General features: G+C 26.9%; 6 protein-coding genes across 8 annotated transcripts in view; 3 read left to right on the forward strand and 3 right to left on the reverse strand.

Annotated features, from left to right (window-relative positions):
* Positions 1 to 1,638, forward strand: part of LOC106793879 (solute carrier family 35 member F5) — a 5,368-nt gene extending 3,730 nt beyond the window's left edge. Inside the window, exon 7 of the mRNA XM_014761157.1 lies at positions 1,633 to 1,638. Within this exon, the coding sequence (XP_014616643.1) occupies positions 1,633 to 1,638 (6 nt within the window). The remainder of the gene's footprint in view (positions 1 to 1,632) is intronic.
* An 845-nt stretch (positions 1,639 to 2,483) lies between these two features.
* Positions 2,484 to 7,714, reverse strand: LOC106793886 (mitogen-activated protein kinase kinase kinase 7-like). The gene is made up of 9 exons (XM_014761161.1): positions 7,476 to 7,714; positions 6,912 to 7,137; positions 6,715 to 6,832; positions 6,316 to 6,645; positions 6,107 to 6,219; positions 5,588 to 6,003; positions 5,405 to 5,504; positions 3,299 to 3,552; positions 2,484 to 3,217 (listed from the first exon to the last, which is right to left on the reverse strand). The coding sequence occupies exons 1-9, from the start codon at positions 7,551 to 7,553 to the stop codon at positions 3,059 to 3,061; spliced, it is 1,794 nt and encodes a 597-aa protein (XP_014616647.1). The 5' UTR covers positions 7,554 to 7,714; the 3' UTR covers positions 2,484 to 3,058.
* A 72-nt stretch (positions 7,715 to 7,786) lies between these two features.
* Positions 7,787 to 9,038, forward strand: LOC106793891. 3 transcript variants are annotated; one of them, XR_001382475.1, is made up of 3 exons: positions 7,787 to 7,852; positions 8,557 to 8,751; positions 8,838 to 9,038. XR_001382475.1 is itself a non-coding variant. In XM_014761167.1 (3 exons), the coding sequence occupies exons 1-3, from the start codon at positions 8,135 to 8,137 to the stop codon at positions 9,000 to 9,002; spliced, it is 366 nt and encodes a 121-aa protein (XP_014616653.1). In that variant the 5' UTR covers positions 8,111 to 8,134; the 3' UTR covers positions 9,003 to 9,021. The 3 variants fall into 3 exon arrangements, 1 of the variants encoding a protein (XP_014616653.1); XM_014761167.1 differs by lacking the exon at positions 7,787 to 7,852 and adding an exon at positions 8,111 to 8,140 and having other exon boundaries at positions 8,838 to 9,021; XR_001382474.1 differs by lacking the exon at positions 7,787 to 7,852 and adding an exon at positions 8,436 to 8,467.
* Positions 9,039 to 9,177: 139 nt separating this feature from the next.
* On the reverse strand, positions 9,178 to 11,913 carry LOC106793887 (N-sulphoglucosamine sulphohydrolase). The gene is made up of 10 exons (XM_014761162.1): positions 11,663 to 11,913; positions 11,137 to 11,266; positions 10,919 to 11,055; positions 10,695 to 10,845; positions 10,374 to 10,612; positions 10,170 to 10,289; positions 9,884 to 10,084; positions 9,653 to 9,819; positions 9,413 to 9,559; positions 9,178 to 9,341 (listed from the first exon to the last, which is right to left on the reverse strand). The coding sequence occupies exons 1-10, from the start codon at positions 11,778 to 11,780 to the stop codon at positions 9,195 to 9,197; spliced, it is 1,557 nt and encodes a 518-aa protein (XP_014616648.1). The 5' UTR covers positions 11,781 to 11,913; the 3' UTR covers positions 9,178 to 9,194.
* A 14-nt stretch (positions 11,914 to 11,927) lies between these two features.
* LOC106793889 (flavin reductase (NADPH)) lies at positions 11,928 to 14,009 on the forward strand. The gene is made up of 5 exons (XM_014761165.1): positions 11,928 to 12,221; positions 12,964 to 13,128; positions 13,248 to 13,337; positions 13,431 to 13,562; positions 13,649 to 14,009. Exons 1-5 carry the CDS (start codon positions 12,146 to 12,148, stop codon positions 13,792 to 13,794), a joined length of 609 nt encoding a protein of 202 aa, XP_014616651.1. The 5' UTR covers positions 11,928 to 12,145; the 3' UTR covers positions 13,795 to 14,009.
* Positions 14,010 to 14,349: 340 nt separating this feature from the next.
* Positions 14,350 to 16,436, reverse strand: LOC106793890 (N-acetyltransferase 6). The gene is made up of 5 exons (XM_014761166.1): positions 15,956 to 16,436; positions 15,801 to 15,875; positions 15,050 to 15,174; positions 14,794 to 14,927; positions 14,350 to 14,715 (listed from the first exon to the last, which is right to left on the reverse strand). The coding sequence occupies exons 3-5, from the start codon at positions 15,169 to 15,171 to the stop codon at positions 14,381 to 14,383; spliced, it is 591 nt and encodes a 196-aa protein (XP_014616652.1). The 5' UTR covers positions 15,172 to 15,174; positions 15,801 to 15,875; positions 15,956 to 16,436; the 3' UTR covers positions 14,350 to 14,380.
* Between the last annotated feature and the right edge of the window lie 438 nt (positions 16,437 to 16,874).

Here is a 16,874-nt window from a genome sequence, read left to right on the forward strand (position 1 = left end):
AATAACATTTGCATTCATTCAAAAAATTATAGCAATATATCATACGTAACAAAAAAATAAAATTATTCAAATTATGTAAATATGCAATACTCAAAGTATCATTTAATGTGCAATTCTTCAAATTGTTAAACTTTATGGATGTTAAAATATACATGACTAATAAGTATTTTATAAAGTATTAAACTGTTATCGTAATATATCTTGTTTTGCTATACACATATGTATATTATGGTTTTATATTTTCAACATCATACAGATTTTTGGTACAATTCTTGAAAAAAGAAAAACAATCTGTGCATTACGTACTTACATTAATTTCAAATTAATTACTTAAAAGAAATATCTCTCTGACAATTTAATGACTATTATCTGTATGAAAATGTAAACGTATAAATAATTTTCTGGACCAATTAGAAATTATAATAAAAAATTAAACGCAAAGTGTGGAAAATGTAATTAATATATTACAATGCATATTAATTTTGTAATGTTCAATTAGAGTATTCATTAGCTTTGTATCATATTTGTCATGTCTAGTCAATATGTTTCTATTGTCACACATTCCTTTGTTAGAAAGTAACTTTAAATGCAATTGAATTGTTATTTTAATAAAAAAGAAAAATAATATTAATTATTATTATATATATATATAGATTTATTTTGTTATATGATTAAGAATATCATTGGCAAGAAATATAATATTAAATATTTCTCCTAACCTAAGAGGTAAATGCGCACAATTTCAATGCTATATGTTGCTGGATAAAACAAAACTAAAAATAACTATTGTAAAGTTTTTTAGGATTTTATTAAATATTTATTACTTTTCTAAAAATTTTAACTCTAGTTATACTATTATATGTGAAATATATATAAATAGTACGAATGTTAAAAATGTCTTCTCTAAATGTTAAGGATTATTATTATGAACCATGCTATATTTTCATTTAATTAACGACTATATTATTTATATTATACATTTGCTTAAACATTATTATTTTAAAATGTAGTAATTTTTAATTTAATTTTTTAAAATTATATAAATTAGTAAACGAATCGTACCTCTAACTGTGGAGTGGCGCTAGTGTTTCGTTTATATAAAATTGTATATATTATAAACGTTATTAATTATTAATTATAAATTATAAAAGGAAAAAATCGACAAAATAAACTTACAAATCCATATCGATATTTTTTAAAATAATGTTTTCTTATTAATAGCTTAATTTCAATTTAACTTTACGATAATTTATAACAAATTACTTATCGATCGTATAGAATTTTTTGTATGTACTTTAATTTATTTAAGACTTATAATTATTAGAAAGTTCAAGTATCTAATTTAAGAAAATTGAAAAACTCACAGTGTATTTCTTTGTATATTTGAAATGCTATAGTCTCACGATTAATTACTATTATTCATAATAAAAATTTTTCGTTAGATATAAATGCAGTACATATTTGCTAAAATTGTTATCTAAAAAAAAATTGAATAATATGATAACTTATACAAATTTTGTTCAAATTGATCTAATTAAGTATACAATTTATTAATATTTCATTTTTTGTGAACTTGTTACAAAACTTATTTCAAAATTAAAATGTAAACAATATAATTTATATCTTCTTAAGATATAAAACAGTTAATAATATTTAGGCTATAATAAAAAAGCAGGTATAGGAACAGAGGCATAAAAAAACAAAAAAAAATGCAGAAAAAATGTTTCTTTTACAAACAAGCGTGGATAGTTTTTTTCATAGAAAATATATATCTTTATATAGTATTAATTCGCACTATAAAATGCATGTATCCAACGAGCTCCATCTTCATATGATAAAATGAAAATGTCCTTGCTAAATGTATTTTATTACACATAGTCTTTGAACTTCTCTAAATTCTGTCACATTTCATTAGAATGTTCTTTACTTTTTTATTCTGTAATAACAATTTCTTTATCTCTCTCCCTTTCTCTCTCTCTCTCTCTCTCTCTCTCCCTTTCTCTCTCTCTCTCTTTCTCTCCCTCTCACTATATATATATATATATTATATATTTTGTTTCTACCATATATCCTGAGAAATTTCAATTTGATTATTGATAGCTAAATAATATTTTGTAACTTTTAAACTTGTTCAATAAAACGATATCATACAAATTTATTGATAAGACTAGATCGGAAAAGGAAATCAAATTCCTTTTTTTAGGAGAATTTGTACTATTTCTACATGCTTGAACTTTTTAGCCAATATTAAACCAAGCAGAAAAAAATACTTTGTCATAATATACATATATTTCACAGGATTACTTCAAAACATAACTACTTAATAAGAAACGTAATTATTATTATTACACATTAATCATTTTTTAAAACTGTACAAAAGAAAAAAAAGAAAAGAGAAACCTAAAACTGAAAATTATTTTAAAACGTATAAGGAAGCTCTCTCTACAAATATGTTATAATGCCAATATACTGCAATGTCGTAATTAAAGATAAAAATTGTATTGAGCAACGAAATATTACGTGCACATTACATCTTTACGTATTTTATATTATTCGCGACATATTAAGTACTTCTTGGCCATATTCAATCTTATTTTCTACATATTTTTAAATGAAAATATTCTATTGTATTATCAATATAGAGATACACTTCTTAGAATTAGTACCAAAGATCTATATGTATGTATATATAAATATATTTTATAATTGATAATATATATATTTTCGTTCCTACGATTCTCATCTTATTTAAATTTCAAATATCTTATTTAGATCGTAAATCATCTCATTGTACAACACCATCAATACATTTAATCACTATTAAGGAACAGTCATAGTCCGACACGTTAGGCATCTAGCCAAGATAAACAAAGATTTATAAAGGACAAAGTAACCAATGTTAAATTTCAAATGCAATAAATTGATGCCATTTTTAAATTCTAATCCGAATCATTTTAAATTCCAATCCGAATCATTTTAAATTCTTAACTTTTCGTTTTATAAAACTATCATGTTTAATAAGAAACACATTAGGGACATTCTTGCGACTAAAAAGTTTTCAAGGATCTTGTCGCGGCACCACAACCCAACCATTGTTACCAGAAACGGCAGAACTTATCGTTGGTATACAATTGTTTACAGGATTATTACTCGTTCTCTTGCTTTTCATTATCTCTAATTGTCGTTTTAAGTTTCGATACAGTTTCACCAAAGATTCCTGCAAATTTGTTATAAAAATTTTTATAGGATTTTTCGTTTCTCTTTTTTAATTAACAATTTTATTTGTAAATGCCGTTACCTTTTCATCCTCTAATTTTCGTAGTTCTTGTTGTTGTCGTAGATTATCTATGCTTATATTTTTTAACATCTCATTTTTATGCTGTCCTAATAGGGCTATTTCCGTTTGTACTTTTAGATACTCCTGCGCTAATTGTTTGTGTTCTTCAAAGATTTCACGAGAACGTTCGCACGTATGGTCCGGTGTAAGGGGTCTTAAATCCGCATCTAAGAGACGGTACACGTTATCCAAGTCCTCGCTAGTGGTGCTGGTACCTGCCATGTTTTAACAGAATATTTAAATAACTAAATTTAATATTAATATCTAATATAATTCACTTATTTCTATATGTTATAGTTAAAAAAAAAACTACATTAATTATAATCAAAATAGTATTGTATTTGATCTTCTTGTTGTTCTTCTGTAAACTTTGTGGTGGTAGAAATATGGAAATGATATTTCAAGGAGAAACCTCAAGAGAATTGTATTTAACGATAAAGCAGGATACTAACGTAGTAATACCCAGCAACGCTTCAAAGTATCGGTCCCTACAATATTCGGATAATCGTCGCACATATTGTTCATCCGTTAAAGTGTATCGTTCGGACTTGTCAACGGGTTTCTTTATTCCTTAACATTCAAATGAATAAATCTCTCTTTTTCTTCGAATAGAGTAATCAAATAATCAAGATCTTTCCAAGAAATAGATTATTGAAAAATACGTCACAAAGATCATGATGATATTCGAGGAACTCTCGAGCATGTAATTATTATTATATTGCACAAAAATAAATGAGAAAAATATGAAAGAAAATTAAGAATCGAGTGTTCGCCGAAAATGTATCATTAACAAACTGTTCCCCCTAACTCTCTCGTCAACGAAAATAAGAAAAAAAAAAAAACAAATAAAATAATAATAACAAAATTTGTTTTAAATAAAAGTACAAATAAAATATAAAAAAGATTTTAATATCGTAACAGATAAAGAGGAATTTGATAGAAGGATAATATTCTTGATAACAACAAAGTTGTGGCTCTCGTGCGTTTCGCGCTGGATAATTCGTAGACGTTAAGGTGCTCCTCCGCAGGGAGTCGGCTCTCTACTAAACAAACGAAGATCTATATCGGGGATGCTGACTCAACCACACCTGCTTCTAAATACTTCCCTACCATACTACTCCCTGAGGAGGGGAACACCACACATTTCTACATATACATACAGGCGAGAGCCAAGAACAAAACGTGTTCAACGGCTTGATTCATCCTCGAGAATCTCAGAAGTTCTCTCTCTCTTTCTTTCTTTCTCTCTCTCTCTTTTTCTCTCCCTTCTTCTTTTTCTTTCTCTTTTCATCTTGTCATCGCATCGTTCTCTTTTCCTCGTCGTTATCGTCGTCGTTGTCGTCGTCGTCGTCGTCGTCGTCGTCGTCGTCGTCGTCGTCGTCGTCGTCGTCGTCGTTGTTGTCGTCGTCGTCGTCGTCACAACGTGCCAGTCAAGTGCGAGTCTGCGCAACCTACCGATTAGCCGTTAGTTTAAATTTAGTGTACACCGCATCACTCTCTTTCTCTTTTAAGTCTTTGTGGGCCCTTTGCCAGGGTACACCCATATATATTCTATTAATTTTCAAAATTCCAAGTATACGATCACTATGTGATACCGTGTATTTTTCAACGACATCCTTCTCTCTTTTTTTCATTTTATTTTATGTGTCACATTTTACCTCGTAACATCGACAATACTGATGAACAGAGATTCTCTTCAACTCTAATGTTCTTAATTGAAATAATCCTCAGGAAGATGTCTAATCAATTTCATTTTTAAACATTTTTTTTTAATTTCTCTTTTATTTATCCACTCAATGGTTGCATTTGTGAGAGATGCAAATCGATGGACATTTAATAATACCGGAAATGAATCAAAAGGAAGTTTACGATCAACGTCTAACAATAATAAACACAAAAAGCATCTTAAAGCGATATTCGTATAGATCGTAAATCCTCGTATCACGTACGAATGTAGATAATTATTGAAATTCATTATTATATCTATTTAGAAGGAAATAAAGGAAGAAATGTGGAATTTGTTAGAACTTGCAGGTAAATTGAATGAATTAATTGAATTTTACTTACCACGAACTGTTTTCTTTGTCTTTTGCACCATTTTATCTAAACCAGCCATATTATGAATTTCCCACGACGAATCTGAAAAATTACTAAGTTCCCATGCATCCTAAAATGTAATCAAAATAACTGTTAACAGATTCATTGTAAAGAATAATTTTCTTTTATATTTTCTTAAGATCATATACCAACCGTATCACAATTAACGTGTAATGGTGTCATACTGGATTCACTTTGTGGTAAAATAAATTGTCTATCGCCTCGTTTCATTGCTGGTGTCGCATATAGAATGTCTTTTGCGTTACGATTTGCATTTTCAACGGATGATGATGTACTTTGTGGTATTATAGGATTACATTGCGGTAACGATCTTTTTATTTGTGGTGAGGAATGCGTTGATGCATTATTGGAGGACTGTTGAGAAATCACTGGATACGAATTAAATTCACTATCTGTTAAATTATTAGTTTGTTTGACAGATGGGGTAACGTTTGGACATATTGTTCCATTAATCACTGATCCATTTATCCGAGTATCTAAAGTCGTTACCATATCCAAAATATCATCTTTTGTATCTTCGTTGCCATCGATATCGTCTGCTTCGCTACCTGTTTAATTGTATAAACATGTAATAATGTTAGAAATATAATTTGTAATATTACAAAATAGTTTCTACTACAATAAATACCATTATTTAATAATATAACATACCCAAGGAATATTCAACAGGTTCTAAATTATTGTTAAAAAATTCAAATAGAATAGTCATAATTCTCACTACTTCGTCCATTGAAGGTCTATCTTCTGGACATTTCTGCCAACATCTGATATTAACATTCAAATGTTATGACAATATAGAAAAAAGATATATATATATTTTTTCAAAAATTAAATATTATATACTGTAATAATGATCTTACTTTGTCATTAATTCCTCAATAGGTCTCGGACAACCTTCTATCAAGGGTGGTCTTTGTCCTATATGCACAGCCCACATTATTCTGTACGCAGATGCACCAATCTCGTCAAAAGGTTTTTTACGTGAGAGAACTTCCCACAAAATGACACCCCAACTAAATACATCACATTTTTCAGTATATCTTGAACCTTCGAATACTTCTGGTGCCATCCATGCAGCTGACCCTTTATTGTTAGTCATATACGTATTCAAATCGCAAGCTGTACCAAAATCACAAATTTTAAGTGTTTGTCCACCCATGACTAGCAATAAATTCGGTGGCTTTAAATCCCTATTAATATTAAATACACATTAGCTTCATCTAAGTTAACTTAACTAAAAAGAACTTCATTTAATTTACCTATGAATCAATGGTTTGGGTTTCATATTGTGAAGATATGCTACACCGCGTGCACATTGAAGAGCCCAGCTCATTGCATGACTGGCAGTATAGCGTGGTTGCGGATTGCAATGAAGAACTATAACATATACAAAGAGTTATTATTTTTTAATGTATAAATAGAAGATAAGATAACAAAAAATTATAATATAAAATACCATTGTATAATGATCCACCTTCTGCATATTCCATTACCAAACATACTGGATTTTTGGTACATGCACCATATAATTTGACAATATTCGGATGAAATACTCTCGATAATTGTCTTACTTCTACCGTGAAAGCTTTTCTTTCACCCTCCGAATTGATATGCTTTACAGCAACATATTGGCCTCTCCACTTTCCTTTCCATACAACTCCAAAAGACCCCTTACCAACTACCTGTCATTAAAAATAATTAACAAATCAAACAACCATTTTAATTCAACAATAAATTATATTTCCATGGTTAAGTATGTATAAATAATAAATTAAAATTATTTATGTTTTTGGGTAGCTATATATCTAGTAAAAAAAGTACACGATTAAAAAAATTAAGATTTGAGGTTACTTTTGACAATAAGTATACTCAATTTCATAGAAATGTATTATTATAAAAAAAAAAGAAAATTGTCATTAATTAATATTGTATAATGTTACAAATCTTCCGAAAGAACCATCAACAGAAAATTTATAGAAAATCATAAACGAAAGGAATAGCAATCGACTAGATGAACTACCTGCTCTCTTTCAATTTCATTGTAATTAATTTCTTCAATGAACTGTTGCTGATGGCCTGTTATGTCTCTGTTCGCCATCGCACACAGTCCACATTACATTGTTATGATGACACATTTAACCGATCGAAAACAACTAATGCACAAATGTTTACTTAAACTGGCCTTAAAGTCCCTTGCCATTTGCCATTTTCAATATCAGACCTTGTACCATGGAATAGATTAGACTAAATGAACTGAAACTAAAATATATGCAGCTCGATTGTGGCGCATCGAGTAGTCACAATGATAATTACTTATGAATATTAGTTCAAAAATGAATTACCATTCAAGTTTTTATTAGCCTGACATAAAAGTATCTAAAGTTTCTTTTCGTATGGGTAAACTTTAATAATTAATACTTTCAAATAATTTAAACAATATTCCAAGTCCGTATAATATATTAAATTAATATTTAGATAATAACTCATTCGTTTAAACATTAGTACACCCGTATTTAAACACTTATAACAAACGATAATTATAAAATAATCTTGATTCGATATCTAATGCACAGATAAAAAATTGAAAAATCGAATAAGCCTACTAATACTAATACTTTAGCCAACACAAACTAGAGATTAGTATAATCTAACAAGCTTATACACTGTTACTAAATATGCATGGTGGTACGCTGCTCCTCTGTTGCACTTTTAGTTTATATTTTGCCCACGCTTGTTACTGCATTGCACCCATCAGATGCATAGTAGTGAACAGCTTTAATTTTGAATATACATATTATTTATACGATATTATATGATTACACACATTGTACATAAATCTGCACGCATGTACCCATTTAACATTATCTATATTTTAATTATCCATGATAATTTATTGTCATTGACAAATAAAAATTAAAATTATTTTTTAATTTATGGTTAATAATTCAGTATTATTACTTTTATTATTCGTAAATACATATAATAATTAATAATTTAAATACGTGTTTTGAGGTATTTCTTTATTATTCAGAATTATATGCTTTTGTGTTTATGTATTAAAATAAAATTGTTATTTTATATCAAATTCTTTAACATTATAGGTACATAAATATTGGGGTTATTACAACACAACAACAAATTTAAAAAGTGTCATGCTTGTCCTTCGTGGAATTCAAAATACAAATTCCTTTATTTTACTGGGCAGCCTTCTTGTGTGCCTTCTATTAACAATTCAAATCAAACAAATTTATATAAACAATCAAAAGTATAAACGTTATTTAGGATACGAACAATATGTATGATTCCTTCTTTCGGATCTCTTCTAAAAATTTTATATAATAATTTTTTTTCTCTGAAATAAAACTTATGTTTTTATTATTAGATCAGTGAAATATCGAAAGAATTGAAAACTATTGAAAAAAATGCCAATAAATCTTCAACATATGTTCATCACTTAAATGAGATACTTTACAAACATCGTGAAAGAGATACAAAAAATGCTTCGTTGTCACGAATAGCAAAATTATTGCGAGGAGAAACAAACTAAAACAAGGATACACAGCGATGTATTAAGTATTTTTTAATATATTTATTTATTTGTAAATATATATATATATATGTATATACATTAATATAAAATATAGAAATAAACTTTTTATCTTGATAGATCATATATCATTGAATACATAACAAAATTAACGAGTATAAAAAGAGAATTATTAAAAAAAGATCATATTTCCTAATCTATATTATATAAAGGCATACACTGCGGATTGTTTATATAATCACCGGTATTTTCTAATACTCCATGGGGATAACATACCCATGGATCACTGGTAGCTTTTTGCCAATCAAGCAATTGTTTTTGTAAATTGATCACTATATTCTATAAAATTAGGTTTTAAGTTAATATTTTTATTATTTAATAATGTACGTAGATACTTGAATTTACTTTACCTTCATCGAAGATTTGAAAAATACATTGTTCCTTTCTTCAGGATCATATTTTAAATCGTACAGTTCCCATTCTGGTCTTTGATAATATGACTTTAATGTTTTATACCATGGAAGAGGTTGTTTCTTACTCGTTCTATTTAGAACATCCTTTTATATATATAAAAAAAAATTATATATTAATTAAATTGAAAATATTTATAATAATCTTTAAAACAAAAATCAATAACTTATAGAAATTACCTGAAAAGTTGGAGATAAATATAAATCTTGATCAATTGGAAAAGGCATCTTATAATTCAAATTATGTATTAATTTATAGCGCTTGGTCCTAACTACACGCATAGGATAATACATAGTAACTTCATGATGCGTTTGACTAGCAAAAATTGATCTCTCTTCCTGTGGCTCTGTATAAGTACCAAAATATTTTATAATAAAGCAAATATATGATATGTAATATATATTATTTACCTTTTATAAGAAGTGAAAGAAGAGATCTGCCTGTAAGATTTGGTAGATTAACTTCATTTTTATCCAATGCATTTTCATAAGATATATTATACCAGTCTAACAAAGTGGGTACTATGTCCAATAGAGATGTCATAGCATACGTTACTTGATTTCTTCTTTCTTTATGTATTGGTGATGAAATCATCATAGGTTCTGCTATACCTTATATCAGATAAAAAAATTAATAAAATAATTTTTTTCGTTAGAATAATATCTGTATTTATATTATGCTATTTGTTGAACATACCAGAATCATATAAATTAGTACGACCATTTGGAAATGGAATCCCATTATCAGACGTATAAATTATTAAAGTATTATCTTTATAGCCTGCATCTTCGAGCTCTTTCAAAACCAAACCTATGCCTATAAAAATATGAATTCTATGTTATACTAAATTTCATTTAATTAATTTTTTAATATTTTTATAAAAAATCAATCATTCGTTACCCTGATCTAAGCGAGAAATCGTAGTGTATTGCGCAGCAATATCTCTTCTAGCAGCTTCAGTATCTTGAACAAAATATGGTACTTTTACTTGATCCCATTGATAATATATCGGATGCCAATCAGGAATTGTACCCATTCCAACATCTCCGTTACCAAACTTTTCACAGAAATTGCCATATTGTGGATGTGTGTGACCACATCGATGTGGGTCATGAAAAGCAATATATAAAAAGAATGGTCTGTAAATAATTATTTTATTATTTAATAATACGATACTACCCCTCTAAAATAATTTATCTAAAAAAAAAAATAAAAACATACTGTGTTTTATTCTGGGAAAGAAACTCCCTGGTTAAAAGTTTTATTTTAGTGATATTTCGTCCTACTTGTAGTATATTATTATTTTCTTCAGTATGCGAGAAGTCAAATGAAAATATTTTATCTGGACCTACGTGTTTTTTACCAATTATACCTAAAAAAAAAATTATTTAAAATCCGTAGTAAAACATTGCAATTTTTTAATTATTTACATTATTTTTATATACCTGTTCTAATATGATTTTTCTGCAATATTTTTGGCAAACTTTGAATATTATTAAATGAATTAAAATGATGAATACCATTATGTAATCCATACATTCCATTTTCATGACTTGGTAAGCCAGTTAATAGTGCAGCACGACTATAAAAAAAAAATATATATATATATAATATTTGATTAGATAAAAATAAAAAGAAATATTTTATAATAATTTTATATTACCTAGGAGAACAGCTGCTAACTGAAGTATATGCATTATTAAATAACAAACTTTCTTTTGCTAATAAATCTAAGTTAGGTGATTGGCAAATTTTATTTAAGTAAGATCTCATTTCAAAACCAGCATCGTCAGCTGAAAGTAGAAAATAAAAAAACTTATTAAATAAAAATATTCATATGTACATTTATTTTTCATCAATATTAAATTAGATTCATTTTTTAATAAAATAATAGAGGAACTAAGTAATACGCGCGTACATTGTTTAAATATTAATTTATAATTGTTATTTTATATTTAATTATAAAAGCATATGGTGAAAATAATCATGTGTCTTATACTATCATAAAAATATGTGTATTATATATTATAACAAAATTATGTATATAAATAAGACAATAATTCTTATACAGCAAGATATTATATTTAAATATTATTGACAAATTCAATTATTTTAATTTGAAATTAAATATATACACAAAAATATACAATAATTATAATCAAAAAAAGAAATAAAATATATTTGTTTACCCAAAAGTAGAAGGACATTTTTTTGTTCTGCTGCAAGACTAGTATCCGCATAATAAAATATGAATACATTAATAAACGAAATGTAAAATAATATATTATTAAAAATCCAACGTGACATCTTTCAGAAAGAACTTTCAGAAACTGGAGTCAGTCGACCATGTTATTTAAAAACACCAATCAGAGAACTCGAAATAATCCAGATATTTTTTGATTGGTTATTACGGTAGATGCAGTGCATTTGAAAGGGTTACTAGGTGCGCAGAAAGTATCTCAGATGGATCACTTTGATATCATCTATTATATTATCGTCTGCTATAGTTATCTATAATAAACACATACTAATATATATTTATAGGAGCCACACTGAATGATTAGACACAATTCTACACAATTGTTAGTGATTATCAAATTGTGATATTACGGATATACCATATCATTTTAAAATAGAGAGATAAATACATATTCTAAAATATTTGTAATATCATGGCGAAACGGATTGTAATATTCGGAGCTACGGGAAATACCGGACTCTGTGTTTTAAACCATGCCGTAGAAAAGGGTAATTTGTATAATTAAAGATACCTTCAATTATAAAAGAAACTATTGTTATATTTGTTAAATGGAATTCTCAATACATTTGTACTTGTATCGTGCATGACAAAGCATTATTTCATTGTTTCTTAATGTTCTTCTATGTAATGTAAATTTAAAATTACAACCGATTAATTAATTTATACAATTTTATTGATTTGCTAAATGTAAGATTTTCAAAAAATCTTTTCAATATAATTATTATAATTATTTATACTGTCTACATTATAAATATATATGTTTGGTTATATATATATATATATATATAATCTGTCTAATAATTCTATATTTATTCTTTAAAAAAAATGAAAATTTACAAAAATATTTACCTTTTATAATAATGTCCTTAGTTACTAATTGAAATCAAATATTATTATACTTCTATGTGCTGAAAGTTATAAATTTGAATATATGTTAATTCTGATATTTAATATTTATTGACTTTATGAATTAAAAAAATAAATATTTAATAATGTCATTTGTCTATTTAATATTTATATTTCATCTTCATAACTTGCTTTTGTGTCATTTATTCATCTCAATATTTTAAATATACAGTTTCTGCTGATATCAGTATTATCACGCTATATTTGTATACTGTGGAATATGAAAAATCATCCTTTTACAAGCAATCTTTAATGCTTTGCTTTATATAATGATTTTGATCATAGAAACTTAATACCTAGTAGTAGAAAAATAAATTATCTTAGGTATGGATGTAAGAGTTCTTGTAAGAGACAAAGCCAAGATACCGGAAAACATTAAAGACAAGGTGGACATAATTGTTGGAGATGTCACCAACGATACAGATGTTTCAAAAGCCGTAGCTGGTAGAGATGCTGTTGTTGTTGCACTTGGCACTAGAAATGATCTTAGTAAGAATGATATTATTATTACACTTATAGTAAATATGTAGTTTACTTATTCACACACACACATATGTGTGAACAAATAATATATTTATAAATAAATATTTCTTTTCAATTACCATAAGAACCAACTACCATACTATCGGAAGGTATGAAAAATATATTAGACGCTATGAAGATGCATAACGTTGAATTGGTTTCCGTATGTTTGTCAGGTAAAATATCATTTTAAGATTATTATCAAACATGCTAAAATCTTATTTATAAAAATAAAATTTTTTGTATTTTCTTTCATTTTTTTTTTATAGCATTTTTATTCTATAAGCCTGATGCTGTACCAGCTATATTCAAAGATTTGAATGCAGATCATCAACGTATGTTTGATCTTCTGAAAGAAAGTGGATTACAATGGATTGCTATATTACCACCACATATTTCTAGTACAGAAACATTTTCTTATCGATTTGCTTATATCTTAAAAAATTCAATCAATCTGATTGTTATAATTATTGCAATTATTTTACAGGTTCAAATAATTTAGAATATGTTATAAAACACGATGAATCTCCAGGTCGTGCCATTTCAAAATACGCTTTGGGAGCATTTCTTGTAGATTGCCTTGAACAATCAGATCATTATCAAAAAATATGTGGTATTGCAACTAGCTCATAATTATGAATTATGGTCTTGTAGATAAATATATGCACAATATATTGTTAGTATTGTAATCTATTTGTACATTATTCACACAAATCAGTCTTGAAAATATGATGGGAAGCATAATAAAATCGATCGACCCAATTATTATATGAAAATAAATATGTATGATATTGTAAGATATAATTATGCTAAGCGAATTACCAAAATAAAATTCTAATCTACCAAAATGTCTAATTTAAAGGCCATAAAAATAACAGTTAATATATATATATACAAAGCGTAAGAAAAAATTATTTCTTAAGTTTTCTATTAGCTTCTAATATTTAAATATAAACATTGGTACCTAATATCCTACATATTGATTTAAATAAAATGATAATTCCAAAAAGTAATCAAAATCAATAAAATACACATGCAGGAAATATTTGTAACATTTGATACTTAAAAACATAAAATCAATCAATCAACTGTGTTATATATTAGTCATAATTCACTCGGGAATAAAGTCAAGGATTATCATTTTGGATGGCTATCTTCATAAAAATAATAAATTCAAATGCAAAAAAGTTATTTTGAAAAAATCTATAAAATATAATTATCATAATTTTTTAACCATGTGTGTTTTTTGAGATAGCATTCTTATATCAAAATATTCAAATACTAATTGTGGCATTGGAGGGGGTGGGGGACCAGAAAAAGTAGTAATTTTTTCTTTATGCTTTGCTTCGGTTTTGGTAATAGGAGGTACAAATTTTCTAAATCCACACGTTTCGATGGGGTCACAAATCTTATATCCATTTTTAATATAAAATAGTTCTTGACCTTTTGTTATTAAGTATACCATTTTGAAACCTTTCCTTGCCACATATTCTTCTGTCCCACGTAACAATCTAGATCCCAATCCTTGAGCTCTGGATTTGTTATCAACTACAACTGAAATACAAATATAAATCATAAATATTTGTCTGAATATTTTTAAATTCTTATAAAAGTAATCATATATAGAATTACCTGATTCGATGTAACAACTATGACGTACTTTAGGTATCAAAGAAACTTTGCAATGACCAAGTACTCGGCTTTCTCTATCTAATAAAATCAGACACGTAGGAAATTCATCACAAGATACTCTTAAAGATTTTAATCTAAAATAACAGAAGAGGAAATATTAGTATAAATGAACTGAGAAATGTTGCTTTACGTAATACTTTAGTAACGCTAGGAACTATTTTATTCCGATGTTTAAAGATATTATAATATAACATACCGAGCTGTTTCACTTCTTGGCCATTCTGTATTGAGTAATTTACAACATTCTTTAACTAAATCTGGCCTATGGTGAAGTGGAATAACATCGTACCATATATCTGTATATACATCATTTGACATTTTCTATAAATAATATGTTAATTAGATGTGATGATTTTACACATAGATATATAAGTAAATCAATTATCTAATATAATACTAAATTAGAAAACAATTACATATATAAATAACAATAACAGAAATTGTAAATGATATATATATTTTTATATGTAATACACATACAGTACAAAATCATTTATATAAATATATAATATTCTATTAAACATATGGACAATTAAACAAACTTCATAGATATATATATATATATAGATTTGAAATTTATTATGAAATAAATAATTTACAAACAATAAGATAAATATTTAGATGAAATTTCAAAAATATTAATTATGACTCGTATATTACAACTATATTAGAAATACTTATTTAATTATGGCTACTATATGATAGGATATATTTGTCATACATATATCGACCATTAAAAAAAGTTTCAATTTCTATGACATATTAACTATAATATTTAAAACATTTTACAAAATATTCTATTTTCTTTTAAATTCGATAATGTAAAAAAACTGGTTGAGAACAAAAAAATTTATAAAAATTGTATAAAAACAAAAAAATCATGTTCACAAATGAAACGATATTAGATCGTTGTAGCAGGTGCTCGATTAATTGTAAAATATCCTTACCCCTTATTTCTTTTTTTATACAATAAGAACTTGACACACTATTCCGAAAGGTCACTGTTCTCCACCTGCATACACCTTGTGCAGAAATAGAAATCAAAATCAGTTTCACATACAGCACCAGGAGATGGATATTTCTGTTAAAACTATATCCCCACCGTTATGTAAAATTATATTCTTCTACCACGTCTCACGACACGCACTTTTATTCATCATCTTTTAAATATGTTCATAGCTAAACGTCTTGTCCTTATTTAAGGTGACTGGATATATTAACATAGTTAATGAATAGCAGATAATCTTTTAGTAAATATAAAAGAATTTATCTTCAAAAAGTTATCGTTATCTTAAAAAGAGAAACTATCAGTAGCTGATACACTAGCGACGATAAAGCACCAATTTATTAAGCAATCAAAGTGTCAAACCTAATCATTCTTTATTTATAACATAATTGCATACAATTTTTTATAATAATCGCACATTTTTACGCCCATTTAGCGAGTATTTTCATAATAATAAAAAAAACATCTGTAATCTTTGCTTTTTCCAAGAAATTTTACGTTACTTTAGGACGCCATTTAATAAGATAGATTTCCATCAATTTCATATCACTGTATATTTTTTACTTTCTTTAAAAAAAAAAAGTAAAGAATTCGTATGTACATACACATAGAGAAAAGTCTATAAGATTATTTAATATTAATAAAAAAATATGTATTAATTAAATATAAAAATTATTCATATGAGAGATTTGACAGTGAACACGTTCTAATCGCACATGTCTCTTGAGCAATGCCGGGAATCTCCCGCCAAATCCGATTGACTGTCAAGTTGCCTCGACGTATTTAATATATTCCCCCTTTTGATTTTTTCAATCTATTCTTATCCTTCAACAAGATTCTAACGATATATTTGTCCGTTACTCATCTACTATTAAGTACGAGCTTTAAGACTTCTTTCCGGATCTCGACTGCCCCATTTTTCTTAATAACCTTCATCCTAAATGTGGACTTGGCCTGCATTTATATATATATAGAAACATTTTTCTCCTCAGTTTTGTTTTTGCATGTATTGTAT

The sequence above is a fragment of the Polistes canadensis genome, unplaced genomic scaffold (genome assembly GCF_001313835.1).
Source record: "Polistes canadensis isolate GaletaPanama2010 unplaced genomic scaffold, ASM131383v1 scaffold_20, whole genome shotgun sequence".
NCBI lineage: Eukaryota > Metazoa > Arthropoda > Insecta > Hymenoptera > Vespidae > Polistes > Polistes canadensis.